Raw genomic sequence first — 23,442 nt, 5'->3', positions numbered from 1 at the left:
CGGGCCCGAACCCCAAAGGTAAAATTCCAGAGGAGCTATAAGATGTCAGATGAAGGAGTTCATTAAAAATAAGCACACTGTCAACCACCACCACCACCGGATAAGCGGCCGTACCACTGCAAGAAAATTAAAAGCAAAAATCGGCAAGCTAGAAGACTTGGCAACTGAAGAGGGACTTGATCCAGCAGGCATTATAGGAACGTGGTCAGATGTCAAGAGTCAATGGGATACAATACCTGGCAATGGGACAGATTAGGTTAGAGGTGGGGGAGTGGCGCCGTAGCTAAAGGAGTCCACAGAATCTGCAGGGGAAAATTTTGGTTGCACGGGACCATGCAGTAGAACGTGTATGGATGCAAATCCCAAGTTATAGGTATACACATATTCTGGTAGATCTCCAGATCAGGAAACACTGTTATAATGGGTGACTTCAACTTCTCATAAAGAAACCGCTCCAATGTCATACCAGGGCAAAGCTTCCTGAAGCTATTTCTCAACATTAGTAACAGCAGCTAGTTCTCGAGCGTGCAAAAGGAGAGGCTATTATCTACAGAGCCCTAAATAACTCAGGACTTGGTTCAATAAGTAAATACAGTTGAGCCATTAAGCTACAGTGACGGCTACATAACTAAGTTCCAGATCTTTCAGGGGGGAATCCTGTGACCTAAGTAGCACAGTGATACTAAACGTTAGAAAATGATTCAAAGAGCTAGTCCGAAACCCCAAAGTCAAAAGGGAAGAAGGAAGTTTAAAAATCTTAGGATAGAGGCTACTTACATGGCCATGAAAGAATCACAGCCCTAAAGAAACACATCCAGCTAAGGCAGAAAAAAATATAAGCTAAAATTATGATGGCTAAGAGGGAATCTGAAGAGCACTTCTGGGACACAGCTAGGTCTCTACATGGCTGAAAACAGTGTCTCCTGTTGTAATATTGGGCCAAACAACTGCTGGTCTTTGGCGGTCTAGCCCCACGCTACTTACCATCTCATATACTATCAAAATGCCGACTCCCACCCCTGCTCTCCAAGGATGCCAGGCTCCATCGCCCACTTGTTCATACAAATCCCTCAGTGCATTTACCCAAGATGCCCCTTTATGCTTGAGAGGTGCTCCTAACAAACATCTGCAGAGCTACCTCATTGTCCTTCCTTCCAATCCCTCCTTCAAATGCTCCTTTGCTGTGATGGCTACACAAAACTTGGCAATAGCTAGGCAGCTGATGTGTCATTCCCGTTTTCTTGTCATTCCCAGTCCATAACCACCTATTGTCTCTTGTCTTATGGTACGCAGTTTAAGGAATGGACCACATTTTTGTTGTGTGTTTGTGCAGCACCTAACACAGTGGGGCTCCGATCCATAACTAGGGTTCCTAGGCACTCCAGTAATGCAAATAAATACTACTGTGCCAGAGGTAGACCTTCGAAGTGTGAAAACTTCAAAAGGCTAGCATAGTGAGAGGTGCCAGGCTCTACAGGCACAGAGAATGCCCAGAGACTTGTGCAGCGATAAATGTTAGATGTATTTGTGTGAGGGAGGGATTGTGTTCTAGCTCCCTGGGAGAAGGTTACGGTTTCCTCCAGGAACTAAAATCAGCAGGGGAGAATTACTACAAGGTTTCAGACAGGTAATCGGCTCCACTGAAGTACTGCCCCTAGGCAGAACTGCATATGCTGGTTCAGACTGGGTTCAAGAGGCCCAACAGAAAAGAATGGGCCATTGGTTTAAAGGAGCAGTGTGAACTGACTCAGGGACCCTCATTTGATCCTCAAATTGATGTAAGACTAACAGAGAGAGCAAAACGCTGTTAGAAGGGTTGGAAGGACTGGAACTTGCCAGTCTCTCCAAGTGGAAGATGGGTGACACCTGGTAAGCTTAGCAGGTGCGTCGACCGTTTACTGTTGTGTGACATTTTCTCTAGTTGTTTTTGTCCTACGTAAACAGGCTGTGCTCTGTAAAAGCTGGCAGGTTGCTGGTAACGCTGTCACATACCTGGGAGAGAGCAGAATTGCATGTGCTGGACTGAGGTCAGACCTGCTGGGGGATAAGCACAGTGAATGGCCGGGAGATGCAACCCTAAAAGCACCATCTGGAGGGAGAGGGATGTGGAACCTGGACATGCTGGTAAAGCAGGTGCCGCTTCTTGCCAAGCCTCTAGGTGTCAGCTGAGCACTGACAAATTTACAGCTGGAAACCAGTCCACCAATATGTTCACATCATTCAAGGCAGATGTTAGACTTGTAAGGATGTGTTTATACTCGAGAAAATGCTTGTAAATTGCTGCATTAATCTTACTTGTAACATCTATATTCCATGCTACAAAGTACAATATAAGTGTTTTATAATTGTCAAAATGCCTGCCCTGAACTTGTGACTACAGACAGAAAGAGTAAATTCCCCTGCCCATCCAGGAGGACTATTAAAATTAAGTGGGTAGGACGAAACCTTTTTTGATTACCCCATCCACCCAAGGAGAAGAATGTGCAGAAGGACTCGTCCCATTGGTTGGAATGTAGGACGAGGGAAATAAAGATAGTAGACAAAGATTGTTCATCTCTTTGCTGTTTGGACTCTTACAAGGGCTGGAGCTAAGAAACAAAAAGCAGAGATCCCCAGGATCAACCTGGGTTAGCCCTGAAAAGACATTCCATTTCACCTTTTGGAACCAAAGACTGAACTCCTTTGTGCATAAATGATACCTGCATTAAACATAAAAATAACTCTTCTCTTTTTCCTAATTAATAAATCATTCACTAGTTTACCATAGGATTGGCTACCAATATTGCCTTTGGTGTGAGATCTAAGGCAGTGCTTCTCAAGCTATCTGATGTGGGGGACTGGCAATTTTTTTCCCCCCAATGTGCGCGCAGACCAGCAGCCGATGGTTCGCAGACCGGCACCGGTCTGCAGACCACCACTTTGAGTAGCACTGATCTAAGGTATAAATTGACCTGGGGTAAGTGACTGGTCTCTTGGAACTGTGAGAAACCTGAATATTTTGTGATTTTTGGTGTAAGTGACCATTTATCACGAAGTCCAGCTTTTGCCCGGGTGACTGGAGAGCCCACAGGGACGGTCCGTGACTCCATGGTAAGACTGTCACGGGGATCCAGGAGTTACTGAGTTTGTTACTGAGTTGGTGAAATCTAGGTATAGAACATACCACCAGGTTGGTGTGTTTGCCCTGTAGTTGGCACACACACTCGTGAAGCACTCCAGACAGCATGACGATCCCCACCCATAGATGGCTGGAGACTTGAGACCCACAGGGGTATACTGGAGGGGGTGCAGTTAACCCTAGAACTGATTTAACATGCTTAACCCTACTAACCAGGTTACAGCAGGGTCCCTGGGCACGGCTGTCACTGGAACCTGGGCACATACTCTGGGGTGGTGGGTAGGGTAAGTGAGCTCTTCTGGCCCGGATGCGAGCACAGCTCTATACACTGATTAGGGTATCGGAGAGGGAGGCACAGGGATGTATTCCTACTCAAAGCCATACTGCTGTGTGAGCCAAGGAGCCATCACACACATGAACATATGTTCCCCTTGGCTGTGGCATGGCTCCTCTTGACCAGGAGGGTAAGGTCCCACAGCACCACCCAGCACAAAGAGAATAATAAAAATTACATGCAAAAAAAGAAAAAGTAAGTGTTCAGTTGTGACAGGGCATTAACAATCATGACCCTCAAGTCAGGAAATCCCAGCTGTCCAAGTTGCTCCAATCACAGCAACGGCTGCAATGAACATCCTACTTCTCCCACAGACAACACTCGCCACGTTAATATTCTAAAGGTGACTTGTAAAAACCAGGAGCAGACATTATCACATAGGCACAACCTGGCTTTATGGACCCCACATTATGAGTGGGATTTCCTGACTATTGAAGGCCTGATAAAGCAGCCTTTGTTCTATGGTAGAGAGATTTTGCATTTAATTTCCCCAGCATTTAGCAGAAAGGAGGAAGAGGAAAATAATCTTGGCTACCTGCCTTGGGAGGTTCCCAGCTTGCCCAGCACAACCTGCCAGGCTCCCCAGTCGAGCAGCTCTTCCCTGGGCAGAGCTCTTAAGTGCTGTAAGCTCCCGGGTGACAGCAGTTCTAGTAGAGCCAGCTTCAATTCTGGCCTCTAACTGCTCCTACATTTCCTGATGGGAAGCTATTCAGCCTGAGGAGGTCACAGGTTTAGCCTGGTTAAGGTTACACGGACTGATCTCAAAAAGCACCTACGCCATGAGGAAAGGCACAGTCACTATTGTATAAAAGTCTTCTAATGTTCCTGCTGGTCAATGGCCATAATACTTACCAAATACAAGGAGTCTCGTCTCAACAGCCAAGCGAGTTGCTGCATAAATCCTCTGCCTAACAGCATGAACCCATCTGTGCTTCTACCCATGCCAAAGAACAGCCACCTTCCGCTACAGAACGGAAGCTGGACTTGGTCAGGGCAAGACAGACACCACACGCTTCTTCACTCCTGTGCCGTACCATCCATACGTCCATGCCCACAGCAAGTGTCACTAACCGCCATGCATGAATGCTGCATTCCAATGGACCCCAGAACCTCTTCAAAACTACACCGCTTCAGGGATTCTTCCGAGTGTCTGGAATTAACCCTCCACGCTTTAATAATTCGCTGTAGGACGGGTGCGATCCACGAAAATGGCCTCTCTCAACTAGTCCCCCTGTTTTGGACACCTGCAGAGTTCCTTCAAGAGTTCAGTCAACTGGTACTGAACCCCTAATCTGCCCATGCTCTTCAGGAGTAGAAGCCATTACCAGAGACATTTCAGAGGAGGTCCCAGCAGCACAAAAGTGCTACCACACTGCAGGGCAAGGGGAAGAAGCTAGAGGAACAGAAGTTAACATAGGAAGAACAAAGGAGCAAAGGGCATGAGTGATGGAAAGGGAGGATGTGGGATAGGGAGACAAAGGCAGAGAAATAATCAACAATTTCTGTGGGATATGTCTGAACATTTTTGTTTCCATGAATGTTCAAATGCCTGAACCTCACTATTGCAAGTACTCCTGAAAAAAGGTATTATTTAAGTATTTATTGCTCAATACCTATTTCAAATTTTACCTTAGGTTATGAGAGTCCCAGGGTGCACTCATTGGTGAAATGAGTCACCCAATCAGGGACTAGAAATACCATCACGGGATTTAAAGAACCATCATAGCTCAGAACACAATGAACGCAGACAACAACCTGCACAGACCATGAATTATTCTTTGCAGAGATTCGGGAAGAATTTCAGACAGAAACATTCAAAAATTTGACAACCTGCTGCAGGACAACATGCCAACAGGGATAGCAGCGGGTGGAGACTCCACAAACATGTTGAATGCTATTCAGTGTGAATTATTTGGCCAGCTCAAGTTTTTAGAGCTTTTCTCCCCCTCCCCCCTCTCTATTTTTGGTGTAATTCTTAACATTTAACAAGCTTAGAGAGTTTTAGGAAGGTCCTACCTGGCTCTAACCATCTGAGCTCACCAGCAGTTAACTTGTGTTAAGTATGCATGAAATGCCAAGCTCTCGTCATCTACTATTTACTAAAGCAGCCTTACCTGCAAACCGAACAGTGAACACCTAAATTCCATATCCAAGATCAGGATGCAAGTGATGTAGCAGAGCAGAAACGAAGCTCTCCTCCCTCCCAGAAGTAATCATCACAAGGGTTAAAAGTTAATTCTAGTACAAAAGAATAATTAGTCTGGAGTATAGACTTACCCTGCTGGTGCTAAGCAATACTGTAAAGAGCACAACACCAGCATCTAAGGGGATTGTGTTCTCAATGGCCAGGATATCTAAACCTAATTGCTCTCTTCTCTGTTTCCAAGAGACGGTATCACGGGGGGAATAACATGGCAGCCACTCGGGTCAGCCTTGCTTCTGGGGCCGTACAAGGCTTTTTGGTGGATTCAATGTCCCAAGATCATACGTTTTAAGAATCTGCCTGATGACACTATCACTGCTGAGCATTTTGATATATTGACATTTCATCTCACTCTCACCATCCCATAATCAGTAAGAATTTGCATGATGTGGGGCATACAAAAATCAAGGTAGAAGACTAATGCATAAAATGCATGTACAAACGCTCCCCAGGTTACGCAAGACCTGACTTACGCAAATCCGCACTTACGGAAAGAGTTCTGTAAGCTTGAAATAGGAGGGGTGGGGGGATTTCTGGTGTAATGGTCGGGTATACGTTTCCAACTTACGCAAAATTAGAGTTACGCAAAGCATTACGGAATGGAATGATTGAGTTAGTCGGGGAGCATCTGTATTTAACATTTGCAATATCAATCAATAACCATACATATCTGAATAATAGGGGTACATGAGGAGGGGATTTGAGAGTAACAGCACAGACCTCAATCTTCATTTGAAACACTGCCCGCTCTTTTTAATGTGAAAAATAGTCAAACAAATATTACACACACACACACAGTTATAATTTTAATCAAATACTTCATTTGGAATCATAAATGATTACTAGTGTTCTCTCTCATTCAAACTACAGTTGAGTGTCCTGATATAGGATCATAGGACTGGAAGGGACCTCGAGAGGTCATCTAGTCCAGTCCCCTGCTCTCATGGCAGGACTAAGTATTATCTAGACCATCCCTGACAGGTGTTTGTCTAACCTGCTCTTAAAAATCTCCAATGATGGAGATTCTACAACCTCCCTAGGCAATTTATTCTAATACTGGTCACTATTTGTCAATCGACATTCTCATCTGCAAATTCTAAAGCTGATTTTGTCAGGTCATTGCAACACACATACCCACACCACTACCCTTCACCTCCATGTCCTGCACAGAATATGGTACGAGGCCATTTGACACTGTTATATCCACATTTCACAGATTTACATGGTACCACACTCCCACAAGAGCACTTGATAAACTTCAGAATATCTGGAGGAGCAAGTGAGACATTGTCTGGTACAATTTCTGGAAACAGATTTGGAACGGTCATCACATATCCATCCACACTGAAGTGGATGGAGTGCTGATGCACTGGGAGCCAAAACATTTTCCCCACACACATCTGAAGATATGCTTGTTTGACATTCTTCTATACATGCTTCACAGCTGGTGATGAGGAACTGAGCGCTTTGGTGTTTACATGGTACCACTGCCAATTTACGCTGCCGATGGTTTCTATCATGCTTCAGACAGGGTGGCACAATTTGAGTGTCCGTAGCATGCAGCCATGAATTTGGCTGCCCAGCAGAGAAGGAAACATGCAGCTTGCAGGATCTTCAGCACAGTGCCTTTGACAAGACCAAAATAGGAAGTTCCTGTATCATAGTCTAAGAGCGCGCAGGCAGCTAGGAGTCCTGGTACAATGTTCCAGTGTTGCCCGGCAGTCGCACAGCTGTCCATCACAGCTCTCTCAGACTGGGGGGTTCCGTTGTCACTAAAAACGTTACACACTCTTCAAATTAATGGTGCAAGAGTAGGGCAAGTACATCAGCATCATCTGATAATAGTGACGTTCCCAATGGTTGCTCTTTTGCAACCACCACCATTTGTTGTGCAAGGATGTCGTTGGCTTCCTCATCCATGCTGGCCATATATCTTCTCTGTTGATCACCACACCTGCCTGGTTTATTTCAACTGGGGGGATGTTGGGTCTGCCTGCAATAACCAGCCAGTGCGTCGCTGGTGAAACTTCTTGTCTTGAATGAGTTCTGCACAAAATTGATGTCCATCAAACGTTTCTTATTTTCAGTTACTGTCAAGACAATTTTCGCTGGAGGTAGCTGTGTACTTGTACTCAACTGATGCACTCTGCTTGCTTCTGTAGCTCTGCTAGATCCTGTGACACTCTTTGTGCTGAAGTCTTTGCCGCTGTCAAAGACAAGTCATACATCATTTGCTGCGAAGGTGACTTCTTCTGAAGTATGTCGAGTTGACACCTCTGTCAGCAGCTGCTTCTTTAGGTTAGATTTAGCCGGGCAATCCTCATGTCACCAGAGTCCGTGAACGTTGACATTGGTACAGGACTGACAAAATATTCTTGAGGTCAGACTCTCATGAACTTGCTTGTAGGCCTATTGCTCTTGAATAGATAAGGTTGGTGTCAAATACCTTTGTAGGACCAACCTGTACATGCTTTTTTGTCACCACCAGCATCTCTACTATCCTCAGTATTGTGTCATAGAACCTGGCAGGCCAGCTTCGTTCAAATTCTTGTATTTAGCAAATTCCAGTTGTAAGTGCATCATCGCCATTGACTGGTGCCACCCTACTATTGCCTCTGTGTGCTTAGATGGGCTTAAGGGACTGATGCATACCTCTAGCGTCTTACCAATGACTTCTCTGTTCATTGCATCTGCAACAATCCTAGGCTTCATTTCTTCTTTGTGGATCGCTTGTATTGTATTTGATGTGCGTTTGGCTTATAATATGTTAGCGTCTATAACTGTTCAAGGGTGGAAAAATAATTCTCATGAGTGAATATATAAGAATTTGTTAAGTGAGCATGCTCAGAGTACAAAAATATGCTTTGTGCCCGAGGTCGAGTGGGGAGGATGGGGCTGTATTAGCAAAGTATACTGATACAGACATCACATGTGTACCTTCTAGCTAATTATGTTTTATGACAAAATATTAGTGAAGTTTTCATTAAAAATAATTGAAATTCAATGAAAGTGGTTTCACTGTCCCCTGGCTTCTAAAGCAGGAGGTGGTGGTAATAAGTACTCAGATTTCAAAATGCTCAACAGTGAGACAGTGTCATCAGGCAGTTTCTTTGAATTTAGGGTCTTGAAATTCAGAATTCTCTCTCTCTCACATACACACAGAGCTTGCATTTGGCTACCAGACTCGAATATGTCACCACTAGATCATAGATCCCAATTACATCAGAAATGGCCTAAGGGATTATTTTTAAACTGCTGGGTGTATCATAAAGAAATGAGTTTGTTTACCTTGTAAAAAGCAGCTGATTGACGCTGCTCTCATTTAAGTTGCAATACCAGCCTACAAAACAGCAGCCTGAACTGCAGCCGCATGTCTGTGTCTCCCAGAAAGAGAGGGCAGTGCCACAGCAGCAGCCAGATCCTGCTAGGAGTGCAGGTCTGGAGGAGGGAAAACAGGTGTCTGAAGTGGAAATCCCATGCTGCCAGGGGAAAACATTCTAGTGTGGGCATGGCAAACTGGCTGAAAATCAGTTCCTAAAATCATTCCATTACAGTCAATGCACTGCATTTCCCCAGCTCATTAAGGCTCCCATTATCAATGCATTCCATACTGTCAGAGTTTCCTGGCATCACAATTCACCGGTTATAAGGCTGAAATGAATCTAACTTACCTCTCTAACATACTGCTGCTCTCGGTTTGGAGTATTTCTTTAAAGAAGGCCATTCTAAATTCTTCCTACATTCTTACCAACAAACATAAGTGTGGCCTATTAACAAAGTCACAAGTGTGCATGCTGCTTTAGTTTCTCTTTCTTCAAATTGTAACGATACAACTGTAGGAGGGATTTTCACATCTCCTTGGCCTAACTCGGCTCTCACTGAAATAAAGATAAGACTCCCACTGCCTCTGATGACAGCAAAGTAAGGCCCATGCTGAATGCTTTAGAAAATCCCACCTTTATAGTGTTATTTTTTAAAATGCAAATAGGATTTTAAATGTTTTATTATTTAAAAGTCTCTTTTCAGTAGATACTGAATTTTTGCTGCATTGATCCTTTTTGTGCAAGTGGCTGATACTTTGTCATCTTGCTGCCATACAAGTTTGGCCTGTAAGTGTCCCACTTCCTACCATTAGCCAGGATGATAGCCAGTGATACCCTTCGCTTCCACACCAGGTAAAGCAAAGTTAACAAGATCTTCAAGCAGCACCACTGTGCTGCACTGGGGAGATCTCGGTTAATTTCATTTGGGTGCTTTGTTCCAAACAGGAGAGGAGCAAGGGCACAAAACTGAGCCCAAAGAAAAGAATTGGTACATTATACCAAGATGTACCCATCTGACCTGATCCCAGCAGACAGTAGCCTTCTGCTATTTTACTGGGTGGCAGGAAGCCACCAAAATTCAATTAATTCCTATATCTGATTTTGCCCAGTTTAAAATTTTTTTTTATAAACATACATATTATATATACATATATATAAGTCTAAGGGAATCAGACTATTAGTTGGGGAGCAGTGACAATTCCCGAAGGGATTTTCCCTCAAGTCTCCTGCTCTTTTCAGAGCATGATGCTATACCCACGTTGCTACGATACATGCCCACAAGAGATGGGCGCGCATGTCAAGGTAACAACAGACCCACATTTGGGCAATGGCAGTTCTGCTGCTTCTGTAAGACCATCCTGGGTCCGGTGTATGAATGACACTGGAGGCAACGGGGCTCAGGTGTGCATATCTGAAGGCTAAAACCTGGGATTAAGGACATGCAGAAAGCATACAAAAGTATCCCTGGCACACTGCAGTCCTGGCAACCAGATCTGGAGGGGTTCCCTTCCTGGATAGCCTGAGCTGCATCCACGTGAGTGGAGTCTAAATGCAGCTGAGAAGGCCTGAAACGCCAGCGACACATTCCATAACCACTGCCCAACGACAGCTCAGGCTAAGAGTTTTTGAACTCTCCCTCTTATGATGCAGCACCAAACAGCACGATCATAAGGAAGCCGAGTGGAACCATGGCCAGCGTTAACCTTGTCAGTGTGCGCCAGGAACAGGCCAATTAGCTCTTTGGGGGGGCACGGGATAAATGGTTTGCAAAACTGAATCCAGAACAGTTTGCGGCGTAAAGAGCTTTATTTCAGGAGTTGTGCGCAGTGCTACCACATCCCCAAGGCAGACAGCTAGGGGCACGTTAACGTTATCTTTCATTTCCAGATCACAAAGACACAGTTATTAAAATACTGTTGCAGAATCAGTAATGCACCTTGCAGGCCTGTCTACCCCAGGATGGACACTGGAGCACTGAAAATGGCTTGGCTGTTTGTAGCACCACTGAGACCTATACTGACTGTACCATTTCAACTCATTGGTTTGTTTTTAACCTGAATCGGTATCTTGTTATAACACAGAGTTACCTGTACATTCCTCCGGAAAGCTGCATACGGGCTTCTTTACTCCGTAGTCAGCAGTCACGTTCCAGCTGGCACCCACACAGTTGAAAACTGCTAGGCCTTCAATTAAAACAAAAAGAGGTTATAACAGGGTCTTCAAAGGGCTCCACTTGCTCTGGCTAGGCGCGGGGTATACACCACCACCGACAGCTGGCTGGGAATTAGAAAGGCCTGAGCAATCCTCTCCTAACTTACGGTTCTGGTGCACGTTCCTGGCCACTCCCCGTGCCTCACCTCTGCTCACCTCTGGAGCGGAATGGAGCTCCAAGCAACGTCACGGCACGTTTCATTAGGGACCTAACCTGACGAATGTCCCCTACTTCTATCACTTTGAAATATGGGATAAGAGCAACAAAATGCCAATGAATGAAGGGAAAGTAACTACTAGGTTAGAGGGAAGAGAGCTACTCTTTAAGGCTCATGCAGTCTGATGGATTCCTTGGCCATGTAATTCCTATTAGGCCCAAACTAGCAATTAACACACACGCGCTGAGTGAAGCAGGGTGATCTAGGAACCACACAACACGGCCTCTCTCCCCTGTGTGCCAGACCTCTACACAAGCAAGAGACTCAAGCAAATACTTCATCATTAACATTTTAAGCCTTACCACACCCAGCCCAGCCGCAATCGGGCAGGGTCCCACACTATCACACAGGAAAGCTGTGGTCGGAGCGGCCTTGGCAGGCCTGCCCCCTCAGCTGGCAGGGAGCTGGCAAGAGGTGGCGGGCTCCCAGAAAGGCCAGCAAGAGGCAAGGACACAGGCAGCCAATATTTCAAGCTCAGGATAGGAGAGAGGGGCCTGAGCTCAGAAAGCAGGGGGTCAGGCTCTCCCTGTGGGGCAGGCTGAACTGCCCTGTTAAGGGAAGGGGCTGGGCCCAGTGAGAACGTTGGGCCACAGCGGCATTCTCACTGCTGCCCGGGGAAAAGGTAGGAAGTTACGCGACTGGTGCCCAGTACAGGTCTGTGCTGCTTCCAGCACCACACAGGATGGAAACAGCCGAAGGGCAAATGCACAGCACCGGTAGGTACCGCTGCCACCGCCTCTGCCAACTCTCATCTCCCCGTGTCCCTCGTCCCGCCCTTTCATCCCTCTTCCAGCTACTGGCCCCCTGGAGTACCTGCCATGGGGGTCCCAGCCAGCTCACCCTCTCCTACCCTGCTCAGAGCTGACAGAGGGAGGGCAGCAGCAGCTACTCATTCGCCCTGCTCCTCACAATGCTGCATGGGGCAGGGAAGCAGCCAGAGGGCTTAGAAGAAGCAGCCCTTCATTACTGGAACCAGAGCCCTTCACACCTCTAGGCAGAGCCTTGACAACAGAGGCTTTTCTTTCTCACCTCCTCTCCTGAGCAGGCAATCCCAGGCCCCTTTCCCTTCTCCCTTGACCCGCCTTTTGCCGCTGTGGGGAAACCCACATGAGGCTCCTTTCTCACCCTACCTCCATCGGAGGCAGGATCAGGCACCGAAAGTCAAGGAGAGAGAGGACAGCAGTACAGGGCTCCACCACTTCTCACCATGGCCCTGCTAACTTCACAGTCCATTTTTGTAAATTTCACATTTAAAAATCTTGAATTTCAGGGTTTCAGATATGTAAATCTGAAATTCCACAGCGTTGCAACAAAAACTACAGGGATACATATTTTAAAAAGGCAAAATAAACACGTAAAGCCCTTAAGAACATAAGAACAGCCATACTGGGTAAGACCAAAGGTCCATCTAGCCCAATATCCTGTCTTCCGACAGTGGCCAATGCCAGGTGCCTCAAATCAGCGTTTCTCAAACTAAGGATCCCACCCAAAAAGGGGTCAGATCACCCATTAACAGCTAAGTCAGAACTAGGATTGCTACATGACTGCTCTTGAGGCTTTTCAAACAGAGCAATTGCCTTTGGTCGTGCATCAAGCTTTATCCTTAGAGATGCTTGACGATCTGCTGTGTCAATGGACCGAACTGTTTCATATGAACATCTTGAAAAATTAAGGACAAGACTGAAACAACCTTCTCTCCTCTCCACAGAGGAACAGATGTGGGAGTGGAGTGCCACAGATCCTTAGGGAAGTCATGAGGCCAGGAGGCAGGATTGTATATGGTGGGCATTTTGCAAGCGACCAGTGATTTTGGTACCTCAGTTCAAGACACCTGAAGGAACCTGATCTTCAGAAAGCGTTGAGCACCAACCTCTGACAATGACGCCATTTCAAAGCATCTCAAAAGTTGGATTCCTAAAAACTGAGACATCCAAAAGTCACTAGTCACTTTTAAAATCCTACCCTTACGTGTATTTCTAACTCTGCTCCTATTTATGTCAATGGGAATTTTACCATAGATCAACAGTGGGTGCCTTTGAAGAATCCAACCTCAGAGCTCCTTGCCCATAGTAGGTTATCCTTATGCATAGTTTTATACCGCTGTTCAAAAGTCAGTCAAGATAATCATAGATCTGTTTTCCATTTTACTTAGCGTGGGTGTCACACCTAGGTCACCACAGTTAGAAACAGAAGAGATCCATCAGATCAACTGCATGACCCTGGAAATACAGAATACAGTACCCAGATAGTTAACATATTGCATATTTCACATACGTGCCTTGCTGAGTTTTCTGCCTGGCTTGCTGTTCTCAGTCACTGATCTAGGATAATTGCAGGGGAAGGGCAAGAGAAACAATTCTTTTCCTTATTTTAAGCCTGCCATAATAGCGTCCGGGGCAGTCGAGGGGAAACAGGTGAGAAGCGGCAAGTTACACCTGTTATGAGAAGAGACAGCTCCCTCCCCTTCCTCAGCACTGCGTCCACAGAGCAAAGTCTCGACTGCGTATAAAGGTGATGGTGGGCTATTCTGCCAACCAGCTGGTTGCACAGAGGGCAGGGTTACTGCTTTGCAGGTGGTGGGGAGGGCGGTTCTGTGTGTATTTCAGTCTCTCTGGGAACAGGCCGCACCCTCTCCAGGCATGCCTCTCATGAATGAATGCAGTCGAGTGGGGAGGGTCAGGGAAGCAGGAGGCTGCACAGCAGCATCTGCTCGGAGCACATGCACCTACTCCATACCACCACGCCCACAGCCAGAGCAACACAGCCCGCACGGAAGGCGACAGCACTTGCCTGCTTTGCAGGGACATGGGTGGGGAAAGAATCACCCCTCTCAACCGGCAGAGCTGCTTCTCAGCCTGTGGGAAGACTGCAGTAGCTTCTGCATCCCCACACCCCTTCCGCCAGGGCAGGAGGAAGAGGTTGGTGGGTCAGCACAGCAGTAGATACCTTCTGGCTCCTCACAGCCCCGCCTGCCTCCAGCACCTGCTCACTGGCACACAAAGCCAAGCTTCATGGAGGCAATGCAAATTGCTGGCATGGCTCCCTCACCCCCCACAGACAACGGAGCCGCTCGAACCACAGGGGCAGAACTATCCCCTGACTGCTCCCCTTAAAAAAAAAAAAAAGAGCTATATAGATATTTTCCCACTCAATCACCAATAATAAACACTAAGACAAGGGCACTGGGAGAACAAAAGAGACAGAATTTAGAATCTTGGCATCCAATGTTCGCTCACGGACTCATCCCGGGATCATTCCGTCTCACAGCTGGACAGTTTATCCACACGGAAGCTAAGGCCTCAATCCCCTGACATTTGCCCACCTGTTGAATGCAAGCATGGGACCAGCTCCATTGACATCAGTCAGACTACTCATGGGTGAAGTTCAGCGTAAGTCTAAACGACAGCAGGATCAGGGCCTAAATCGTTATCTTAGATGCACTTGCAGCCCTACAAGGCCAACTGAGTATAGCTCTTGGGTGCCTATTTTCAGACACCTTAAAGCGACCTGATTTTCAAAGAGTGGGCACCTAGCATTTTCTGAAAATCCCCTTTCAGATGGGGTCTCTAGAACTGGAGGCAGCCAAAATTGTCAGTCGCTTATGAAAATCTTGGCTTAAATGTCTAATATGACTCAAATTCAGGAACTTTAGACTAGCAAAATAAAGCCACTGCAAAACCACTGTAATTGTAGCTGGGCAGAACTCCCTCCTCTCCAGAACTGTTAATACGTCAGCAATCAAGCGCCATCACATTCTAGCAAATGAGACAAGGATCTATCGCAAGTGTTAAATATAGAGCCAGTCCCATGTCAGGAAGCCTTTCCTACCAAGTATTTCTCACCCAATCTATACCAAGGCACTTCTGTTTTAAAGCTTCCAGCTTAACTAACTTCATTTTTAGTTCCATGCTTAGGGCCCAATCCCGCACATGCCTACCCCCATGAGTAACCTGGCTAGGACGATAAAATTTCCTCTCCCACTGACCTGTTGTGACACCTTGGGCAAGACATTTCCCCTCTGTTCAGAAGCCAGTGGGAGGGCTGTTCAGAGTAAACATGAAGGGACTAGGGCTCTAAAAGGCTGATTACAGGGGGTCATGGCTCCCATTTTCATAGGACGGTCGTCCAATCACAAGTTATTGGACTCAGTGGCATTCACCTACTTGGAAGAAAAGAATAATTCACTCTGTCACACAAATTACTGGGTTATCCAGGAGGTCAGACTAGATGATTAAACACAGTGGTCTCTTCTGGCTTTAACATCTATGAATGGGGTCCAGGACAAGTAGCTCCCTACAAACTTTAGCTGGAGGGTGTGGGGCTCTCCAAAGCAACCGAGTTTGTCGTCAACTCTTTTGAGCCTTCCAGCAACAATAAAAAAACCTGTTCCTGCCAAACCCCATAAGAACTCCCTTAGCTTGCCAGTCCATAACAAAACAAAATTGTACATTATGCATAATTTCTTAATGACACTGTCTGCACACGGACTAATTTTATTGACACAAGAGTACACAGAGCTTGCCAGTCCAAAAATCCCCACGCTGCAGGATAGCTACAGCCCAGAGTAGCGCAGTTTCTATTCAATCACACGACACTGGGAAGTAACGAATCTCTGCATGGGCAGAATCCCATATGAACACATCTTATACCCCAACTGGCATGTTAAAGGTCCTAGTAGACTCCACAAAAGCTCGCTAGCCCCTCCCCACCCATGCAGCCCAAACCCCATGGAGCAGTAATGAAAGGGCTCAGGAGTTTAGCAAGTTGATGCTGGGAAGGCAGTACTCCCCTCTGCCATGCATTCCCCAAAGACCCAGATCTGCCAGGCCAAGTCCCTTACACTCAAAGGCAGATGAAATAATGTGTGCCTCCTCTCTGTGCAGACGGTGGACTTTCAACTTACAAGTCTGATTTAAAATGGGTGAGCTCAAATCTAGTGCATCAGGGTAGGGATGAAAGCAGCCCAAAGCCAGCAAAATATTAAAATACTTGTTGCACTGATTTCACTAAAAAGCTGCAACACATAAAAAGAATGCCCCGCTTATCGTCAGGCATTAGCTTCTATGGGTTTTAAGGCTACTGAGAATGCTTAGGACCCAGATCCAAATTCACAGTTTGCGTGGCAATCTTGGCAGACTGTCACTGCAGGAATACCTGGAAATAATCATTTCTGACCCCCTGCCCAGGACGGGGCAACGTGTGTTCAGATGGAAATCAGAGCCAATAGCAGACAACGCTGCTGCATAGTATGTCAAAAGAAAGTAAATTACCACATGTATATAAGGCTTGGAAAAGTTACTCAGTGTCTACTAGCCCCCAGACTAAGCCTAATCATCAGGCCAAGACACACTGGTACCCCAGACACACAATCCCAAATCCTCCAAGGGCCACGTCCCCCTCATCTCAACTCACACCTTATTCTGCTCAGTCTCCTGCTGGGTGGGCACCACCACTGCTTTGGCCCCGAAGACCTTGCTCTCCCCGCAGCTGAATGCTGCTCCCCCTCCAAGTCACTTAATACTGGGCAGCCCCACCCTTGCCAATAAATCAGTGCGTGCTGGGATGACAGCAGTTTCAGCTCGTAGGGTCCCCTACACAGACAGCCCTCTGCTGACGTTGTTTGGCGCACCTTCCTTGAAGCAGTGGTAGGAATCCCACTCCCCAGCATCCTATTGTAACAGTGGGGGACAGCTCCCTTCCCAGCCGCCTCCACACCCCACTCTATGCTAGCAGCCCTCCAGATAAGGCAGCAGTCTCTCTGCCAGCTCAGGCAGACAAGGCTGCATCAGTTTGCATCACGCTTGTATCTGGAAGGTTCTTTCGGCAACCCCAAGGACTGGAGACGTATGGCCAGAAAGAGCTCAGCAGACATTAAGACACCTACATTGAGGTGGATGGATTTGGCAGCTGCTAGGCGTGAAGTCCTTTTGAAAATCCGACCACGAACTGCCACCCCATCACACACACACCCCCAAATGAAACATTTGCCATCAGCAGAATCTCTCACTTGATAATCCACCAACTCACTCTGGCTAAGTGGATTCATCACGCCCTGCTGATATACATATAACATGCCATACTTGTTTATTTAAATGGCGTTACTCAGAAGGGATTAGGAACAGCGTCCCTGTTCTGCTGGTGGTTTTCATACTCCTGTAAAAAGCCCAGAATTCTGGATAGTGGACTGTGCTGTACGGTGTTCACATGTCCATAAAGCCAGCAGGAATCCAGCACTTTTCCGAAGGTTGGTAAAACATTTTATAGGGCAACTTTTTAGAAGTATACATAAAAGGGTTTAAGAAAAAAAAAAACCCAGGACCTTTAAAGCTTACTTCACCACAACCCCCCTGAGATGGGGAGAAAATTTCAATCCAGCCTTTGGTAAAGCAAAGCCTTTAAAATGGAGACTCTGCCATGAAAACACCAGTGAGATGGGTCTATTTTTCTACCTGCATGCTCCTTGCCCATTGATACTGATTGTTATAGACACGCACTGAGGGGAAACAGGGCAGGCATTCACAAAACAACCAACCCGGATCGTCTGACGTCTTGGGGCAGGACCCTGCACATGGGAGACTGCAGAAGATTGGAAAGGGAAGATTAATTCCATCCCAAGTGCCCACAGAAATACATATCTAACACCACACGTGGAGCACAGCCCCATGACGACGCAGGGGCGCTTCCCCTCGTATTACTACATGCACTCGGAGAACAGACCTTCAGCCTGATGGGACAGATGAGCACTGAAAGCCTCACACTAATGCTGGACAGAACTGCAGGTCTAAAGCCCCTCTCGCATCAAAATGAAAACCGTCCCTCTGCAGACAGTGAGGGCAACCCAACCCACGGAAGGGAACATGCACAGGGGAAATATTACGAACTTGAGCCCTTTCTAGCTTCCTTATCACGTACAAGACGGCTTGACGGGATTGTTGCTGGAAATTTATTTCCTCTCCCTCCTCAGGTCCCAATGGCCCTGGGAGACAGTGTCATGACAGGACAAGCAGCGAAACGACAGCACAAAGGCAAAGTGGAGCAATTGTGAAGGACAGTGATTGCAGCACTCATCAGCAGACCTCCACGGGCTCTGCCACGGAGAGCAGGAGGAGCAAGGCTTGACATGCCCACCGCGTCGGTGACCTTGTCGACACTGGACAGTGATGCTGCTCTAACCATACCAGTATAGTTAAAGCAGCAAAGAAAACCCTGGTGCGATGTAGGTACACCACTGGAAGAGTGCTTTTAAGCTCAGACTAAGCCTAAGGCTGAAAAACAAAATTATTTTTAAAAAAAGACTTTTGGACCCTCTTTATACATCGTAAAGGACTAAAATAGGAGATAAGCCTAAGTCTTGTAAAAATCCTTTACAGTTCAATTTTAGGGCTGATATTATATCAGGGCAGGGGTGGGGGGGGGAGTCAAGCAACCATAACTTTTGCTAACAACTCAGTAAATCTATCCATCCCTCAAATACTGGCATGGAGCTCCCATTAGAAGTCAGCGGTTCCGAATTAACACAGAGCCCATTCTGACAGGTTTAATTTCAAAGTTACCAGGCTTCTCCCATCTTATTTTAGGTGGGGTTTTCTCTCCCCCTTCAGTAAGTTTTTTCTTGGTCTTTTTTTAAAGCAATCATTTAAAGGACGTCATTGAAAGATGGAAGAAGGACCATTCAGAGGAGCCTGGAACAGCTGTGACATTTCAGGCATGCATTTTAGGCTAATATGCAGGAATTCAACCATTAACTGATAAACAGGTATTTTATTAAAAACTGCACATTGTTTACGCTAGCCAAAAATCCCTTTATTATTTATTCTCAGATGTTAAGAGTCATCAAACATCTAAAGGGGGTTGGGGTTTTTTGTTTTCTGAAAGCTTTAAACAGGACACGTTTTGAGCATAGAAGATTTTGGGGCCACACTTTATAAAGTATATCTTCAATATAAATAGCTAAAAAGGATTAAGAGATGCTATATACATGTTACCAACACCAGTACTGTGTTCTACATGGTTATAAGTGCATCAGTCAAAGCTGTTCTTGATTGTTATAATCCAGGTGTTGACGATAACAACTGATCAACCATTTGTAAGACAGCTATCAATCATTTATTAACCTTTCACATGCCATTTATAAATGCACCCTTAATCTACAGGGTGACTGATTCTTCACTTACTTTGGTCAAGGAGCCCAATAGTCTATTGGTGTCTCCTGCTCGGACTGCTAATGGCTGTTGTGACGGGTTGGATCACAGAAAACCCCTTGGGACTGCCAACTGATGTGCTGAGATTACTTCTAACCCGTTTTCCCTGCCAGCTTGGGACTCCAGAACCCTGCCTGCTTGAGCCAGACATGCTAGCCTGCTACAAACACAGACCTCTAATTTGCATGCAGCATATTCCAGTTACATTATATTCACACTCATTAGCATATTTTCATAAAATTATATAGAATCATAGATATCAGGGTTGGAAGGGACCTCAGAAGGTCATCTAGTCCAACCCCCTGCTCAAAGATCACAGCTCTGACCACATCCTTCCAGCAGCCACCCTCACCCCCATCACCCCCACCACCTGATGAGGGTTTTAACTGAAAATATCTCAAAGGGCCTATGCAGAAGACTGCAGCTTTTAAACAAGACACATCAGGAGTTTTGTAGCCAGATACACTCCATGCTCTAACCCTGATCTATGACTCCAGGACCACACAGTGTCAGTATGTAAGAAATAACCCCCTTTTGAGTTACAGGAGGGGGTGGGGGGCAGGAGACAAAGCCCCTAGTTACACCATGCAGCGTTGTTTTTCTTTTGCTATAATTTTAAACGCACGAAGAACCTGAATCCTCAAGTGCCTTAAAATAAAATGTTTGTTCTACAGCTAAAAATAGCCCCCCCCCCCCTCTTGCTCAGGGCAGATTTCTAAAGCCAAGAGACTCACAACCCCCTGGAAACAGGGTGAGGGCTGGCGAGGTCACCAGGCGAACAGCCAGGCTGACAAGCCACTGGGCACCCCAGGAAGGGCCAAATCAACCTGCCACGTTTGACTTGGGAGCTTTGGCCCTGCAGGACGCAAACAGCTGGCCGGGAGGGCGGCGGGGCTCTCCCTCCCACGGGATCCCCCCGCAACGGCGGCAGCGACTCCCCACTCCCAGCAGCGCCCCTGGGCCCCCCCATTGCAGCCACAGGTGGGGGCTGCCCTTTTGCTCCCTTCCCCCCCAGCCCGTCCCCTCCTTACCCAGCGCCAGCAGCAGCAGCCCGGGGCCGCTGCCCAGGACCACTGCGTCCATCCGAGCCCCCGGGACAGGGGGAGCAGCCGCCTCCCCCAGGCAGCGCTCCAGCAGCGCGGGGACAGCAGCGGCAGCAGCCGGGCAGCGTGCGCGGCGGAGCGCAACTAAACCCGGCCAGGGCAGGGACTGAACCAGCCGAGCCCGCCCCCTGCCGGCGGCCCGGGGAGCGGAGCGCGCGCCCGCTTCCCATTGGCTCCGGCGCGGGCTGGAAGTCCCGCTCCCCGGGGCCTGATGGAAACTCTCCGCCTGCCTCGCGCCCCGAGCGCGGCGCGGCGCGGCGGGCCGCCGGGAGCGCTCCGGATGGTGCTGCGCCGTGCACCGGGTGCAAGGCTGTGTGGTGGTGGACACCACGCCCAGGGGGGTGAACACGCACCTTGCAAGCGAAGCTGATGAAGGACCCTTGTGCCCATCCACGCCCGTGTGTGAGCGTGTAAACAGAACTGGTGTGAAATCACACCTTTTCGTGAAACGGCTGCAGTTGGCGGGATGAGGGGACACACGCACAATCATATCAGTTTAACATGCACCTTGCAAGCTAAGCTGATGGAAGACACCGATAAGAGTGTGGACACAGGGTGTGGGTGTGTATGTGTAAAACAGAACTGGTTTGAAATCACACCTTTAGCTAAACTGGGGCACGTCTGTGCGCGGATATGGCTTTATACCCTACAGCCCCCTACAGAGAGGGGTTGGGCTGCATACACACCCCATGGATATTAGTAATGGAAACATGGCATCATCCTGTTTTGAATTCTGCTTCTCTTTTTCAGAGTTGCCAGCGATCGGGATTTTAACCCCATGTCTTGCGGCCTTTTGTTTTGTTGTTTAAGTCCCAGCTGCTGGAGCCAAGAGAGGAGATAGCATGAGAACCTCAGCTTTCATGTTTTAAAAAGTGCGCATCTAGCCCTCCTGGTTACCGAGAAAAGTTTAAAACATGAAGCAAGTGAACTCTGAAGGCTAAAAAACCAGAAGGCAAATTGGGAGGGGTTAAGTCATGATTTTAAACCATTTTTCTGAGTTGTGGGAGGATGACTCAGGACTTTTGACTATTTGGGGTTGACACTGTTCTGTGTCTGCTGTGTTGATCAACTAATTACTCCGTAATAAAATCTCTGTTATGTCAATGTGATAATAATAAAACAAACCTTTGGGATAGGGGGAGGTTTGGCATTGATCAGAGCAGGGGGTGAGTTTGCAGTATGCCCACGTGTATAGCAAATGCCAACCTGGTAAATGGAAAGAGAACTCATCCACAAATAGAGAAAAAGGGATCTGGGGCTGGGGGATGTGTGTGACGCTCTGGAATTCAACCCAGCCCAGTCAGGGGTTTTGTCACTTCCTGCCCTGTAACTCTGGGTGTCTCTGTGCGGTGCAGCTTTGGCTCAGAGCCCTGATGCCAGCAGCGTGCGCACAGCACAGTGGCCTGGTTACGCCATGCAGGGTGACACTAAAACCCTCCCAGGCCCAAGTTCTCCCCCAAACCATCTTGCTCTGCAGTGCTCAGCCCCTCAGACTGTGGCACCCACAAAACCGTCTCACGTTTGCTGCTCCTTTACAGGGACTGCACAGCAGCTGACTAACAGGGGTTGACACTTCCATCAGAGCACCACGTTGGTTTATGGTAAAAGGAAAACCAGTTTATTACCAAAAGGACATAGGTTAAGGGATACCACACATGAGGAATAAGGACCGAAATGGTTACAAGCGAAAAAAAGTAAAAATATGCTTCTAAGACTAAAGCACAACTTAGAGTCCAAAGAAGTTTTTGCCACCACAGTCATTCTTGCAGCATGGCTGGACCATTCTTTAGCCAGAAAGGACCCAATAAATGAAGCTCAAAGCACTTGGTTTCTTTGACTCCTCGGGAGAAGGATGCCTGTGACTGGGATCCCGGGGAGCCAGCCGAGGTCACTCAATTAGGGTGAACTGCAAAGAATGGGGCAGACAATCCCCATAAAGCTGGTGGATATTCCAATACTTAGATTTACCAAACCAGCATAAAACAGCTTCTTTATTACCTCATTGGTTGCCCACAAGCCAACAACACAGTTCCCTTAAAGTAACCCAGCATCAGGTCTCCACCCAGATACCCAAGTCAAGAATGATGAAGATTACTGAAAATCTTTTTCATCCTATAAAAGAAAAGGTTCTTCCAATCCCAAAGGATCGGACACATTACCTCCCTCATTAATTAATATTCCAGATTTTACCCAAATACCTGCTACAGCCAATTCTTATTAACTAAACTAAATTTTATTTAAAAAAAGAAAAGAGAGAGAGTATGGTTAAATGATCAGTATGCATACAGACATGAGTTCAGTTCTTGAGGTTCAAATTCATAGCAGAGATGGTAAGCTTTGTAGTTGCAAAGAGTTCTTTTAGAATTTAGTCCATAGGTTATAGTCCAATGTCCAATATCATATTCAGGGTGTTCCAGCTTAACTGGGATCTCAATCTTGCGACTCAAACTTCCCCTGATGAAGCTTAAGCAGTTCTGAGATGACTGGATCAGGACCCAAGGATCTTTTATACAGTTTTCTAGCAGCCACTTGACCATACAGTCCTGGTAAACAATAGGCTTTTGATGTAGCCTTCGGTTTCCTAAGCACCACCAGTAATTAGTTACACAAATTAACATAGGGCAATTTACCCATTAGGCAATCTATCACAAACTTCAAAGAGACATACAGACAATTACATTATTTCACCCAGTATTCGTCTAAATGTTAATATTTCCTTTTGATCCTTGAA

General features: G+C 46.8%; 1 protein-coding gene across 1 annotated transcript in view; it reads right to left on the bottom strand.

The window, feature by feature from the left end:
- Positions 1-20,823, bottom strand: part of BTC (betacellulin) — a 29,354-nt gene extending 8,531 nt beyond the window's left edge. Inside the window, exons 1-2 of the mRNA XM_074949918.1 lie at positions 20,640-20,823; positions 11,066-11,161 (exon numbers count right to left, since the gene is read on the bottom strand). Coding sequence (XP_074806019.1) covers positions 11,066-11,161; positions 20,640-20,691 — 148 coding nt within the window. The 5' untranslated portion in view covers positions 20,692-20,823. The remainder of the gene's footprint in view (positions 1-11,065; positions 11,162-20,639) is intronic.
- Positions 20,824-23,442: the final 2,619 nt, after the last annotated feature.

Source organism: Natator depressus, chromosome 4 (genome assembly GCF_965152275.1).
Source record: "Natator depressus isolate rNatDep1 chromosome 4, rNatDep2.hap1, whole genome shotgun sequence".
Lineage (NCBI taxonomy): Eukaryota > Metazoa > Chordata > Testudines > Cheloniidae > Natator > Natator depressus.
Note: the sequence above shows the minus strand (reverse complement) of the source record. Positions and strands in the feature narration are given on the sequence as shown.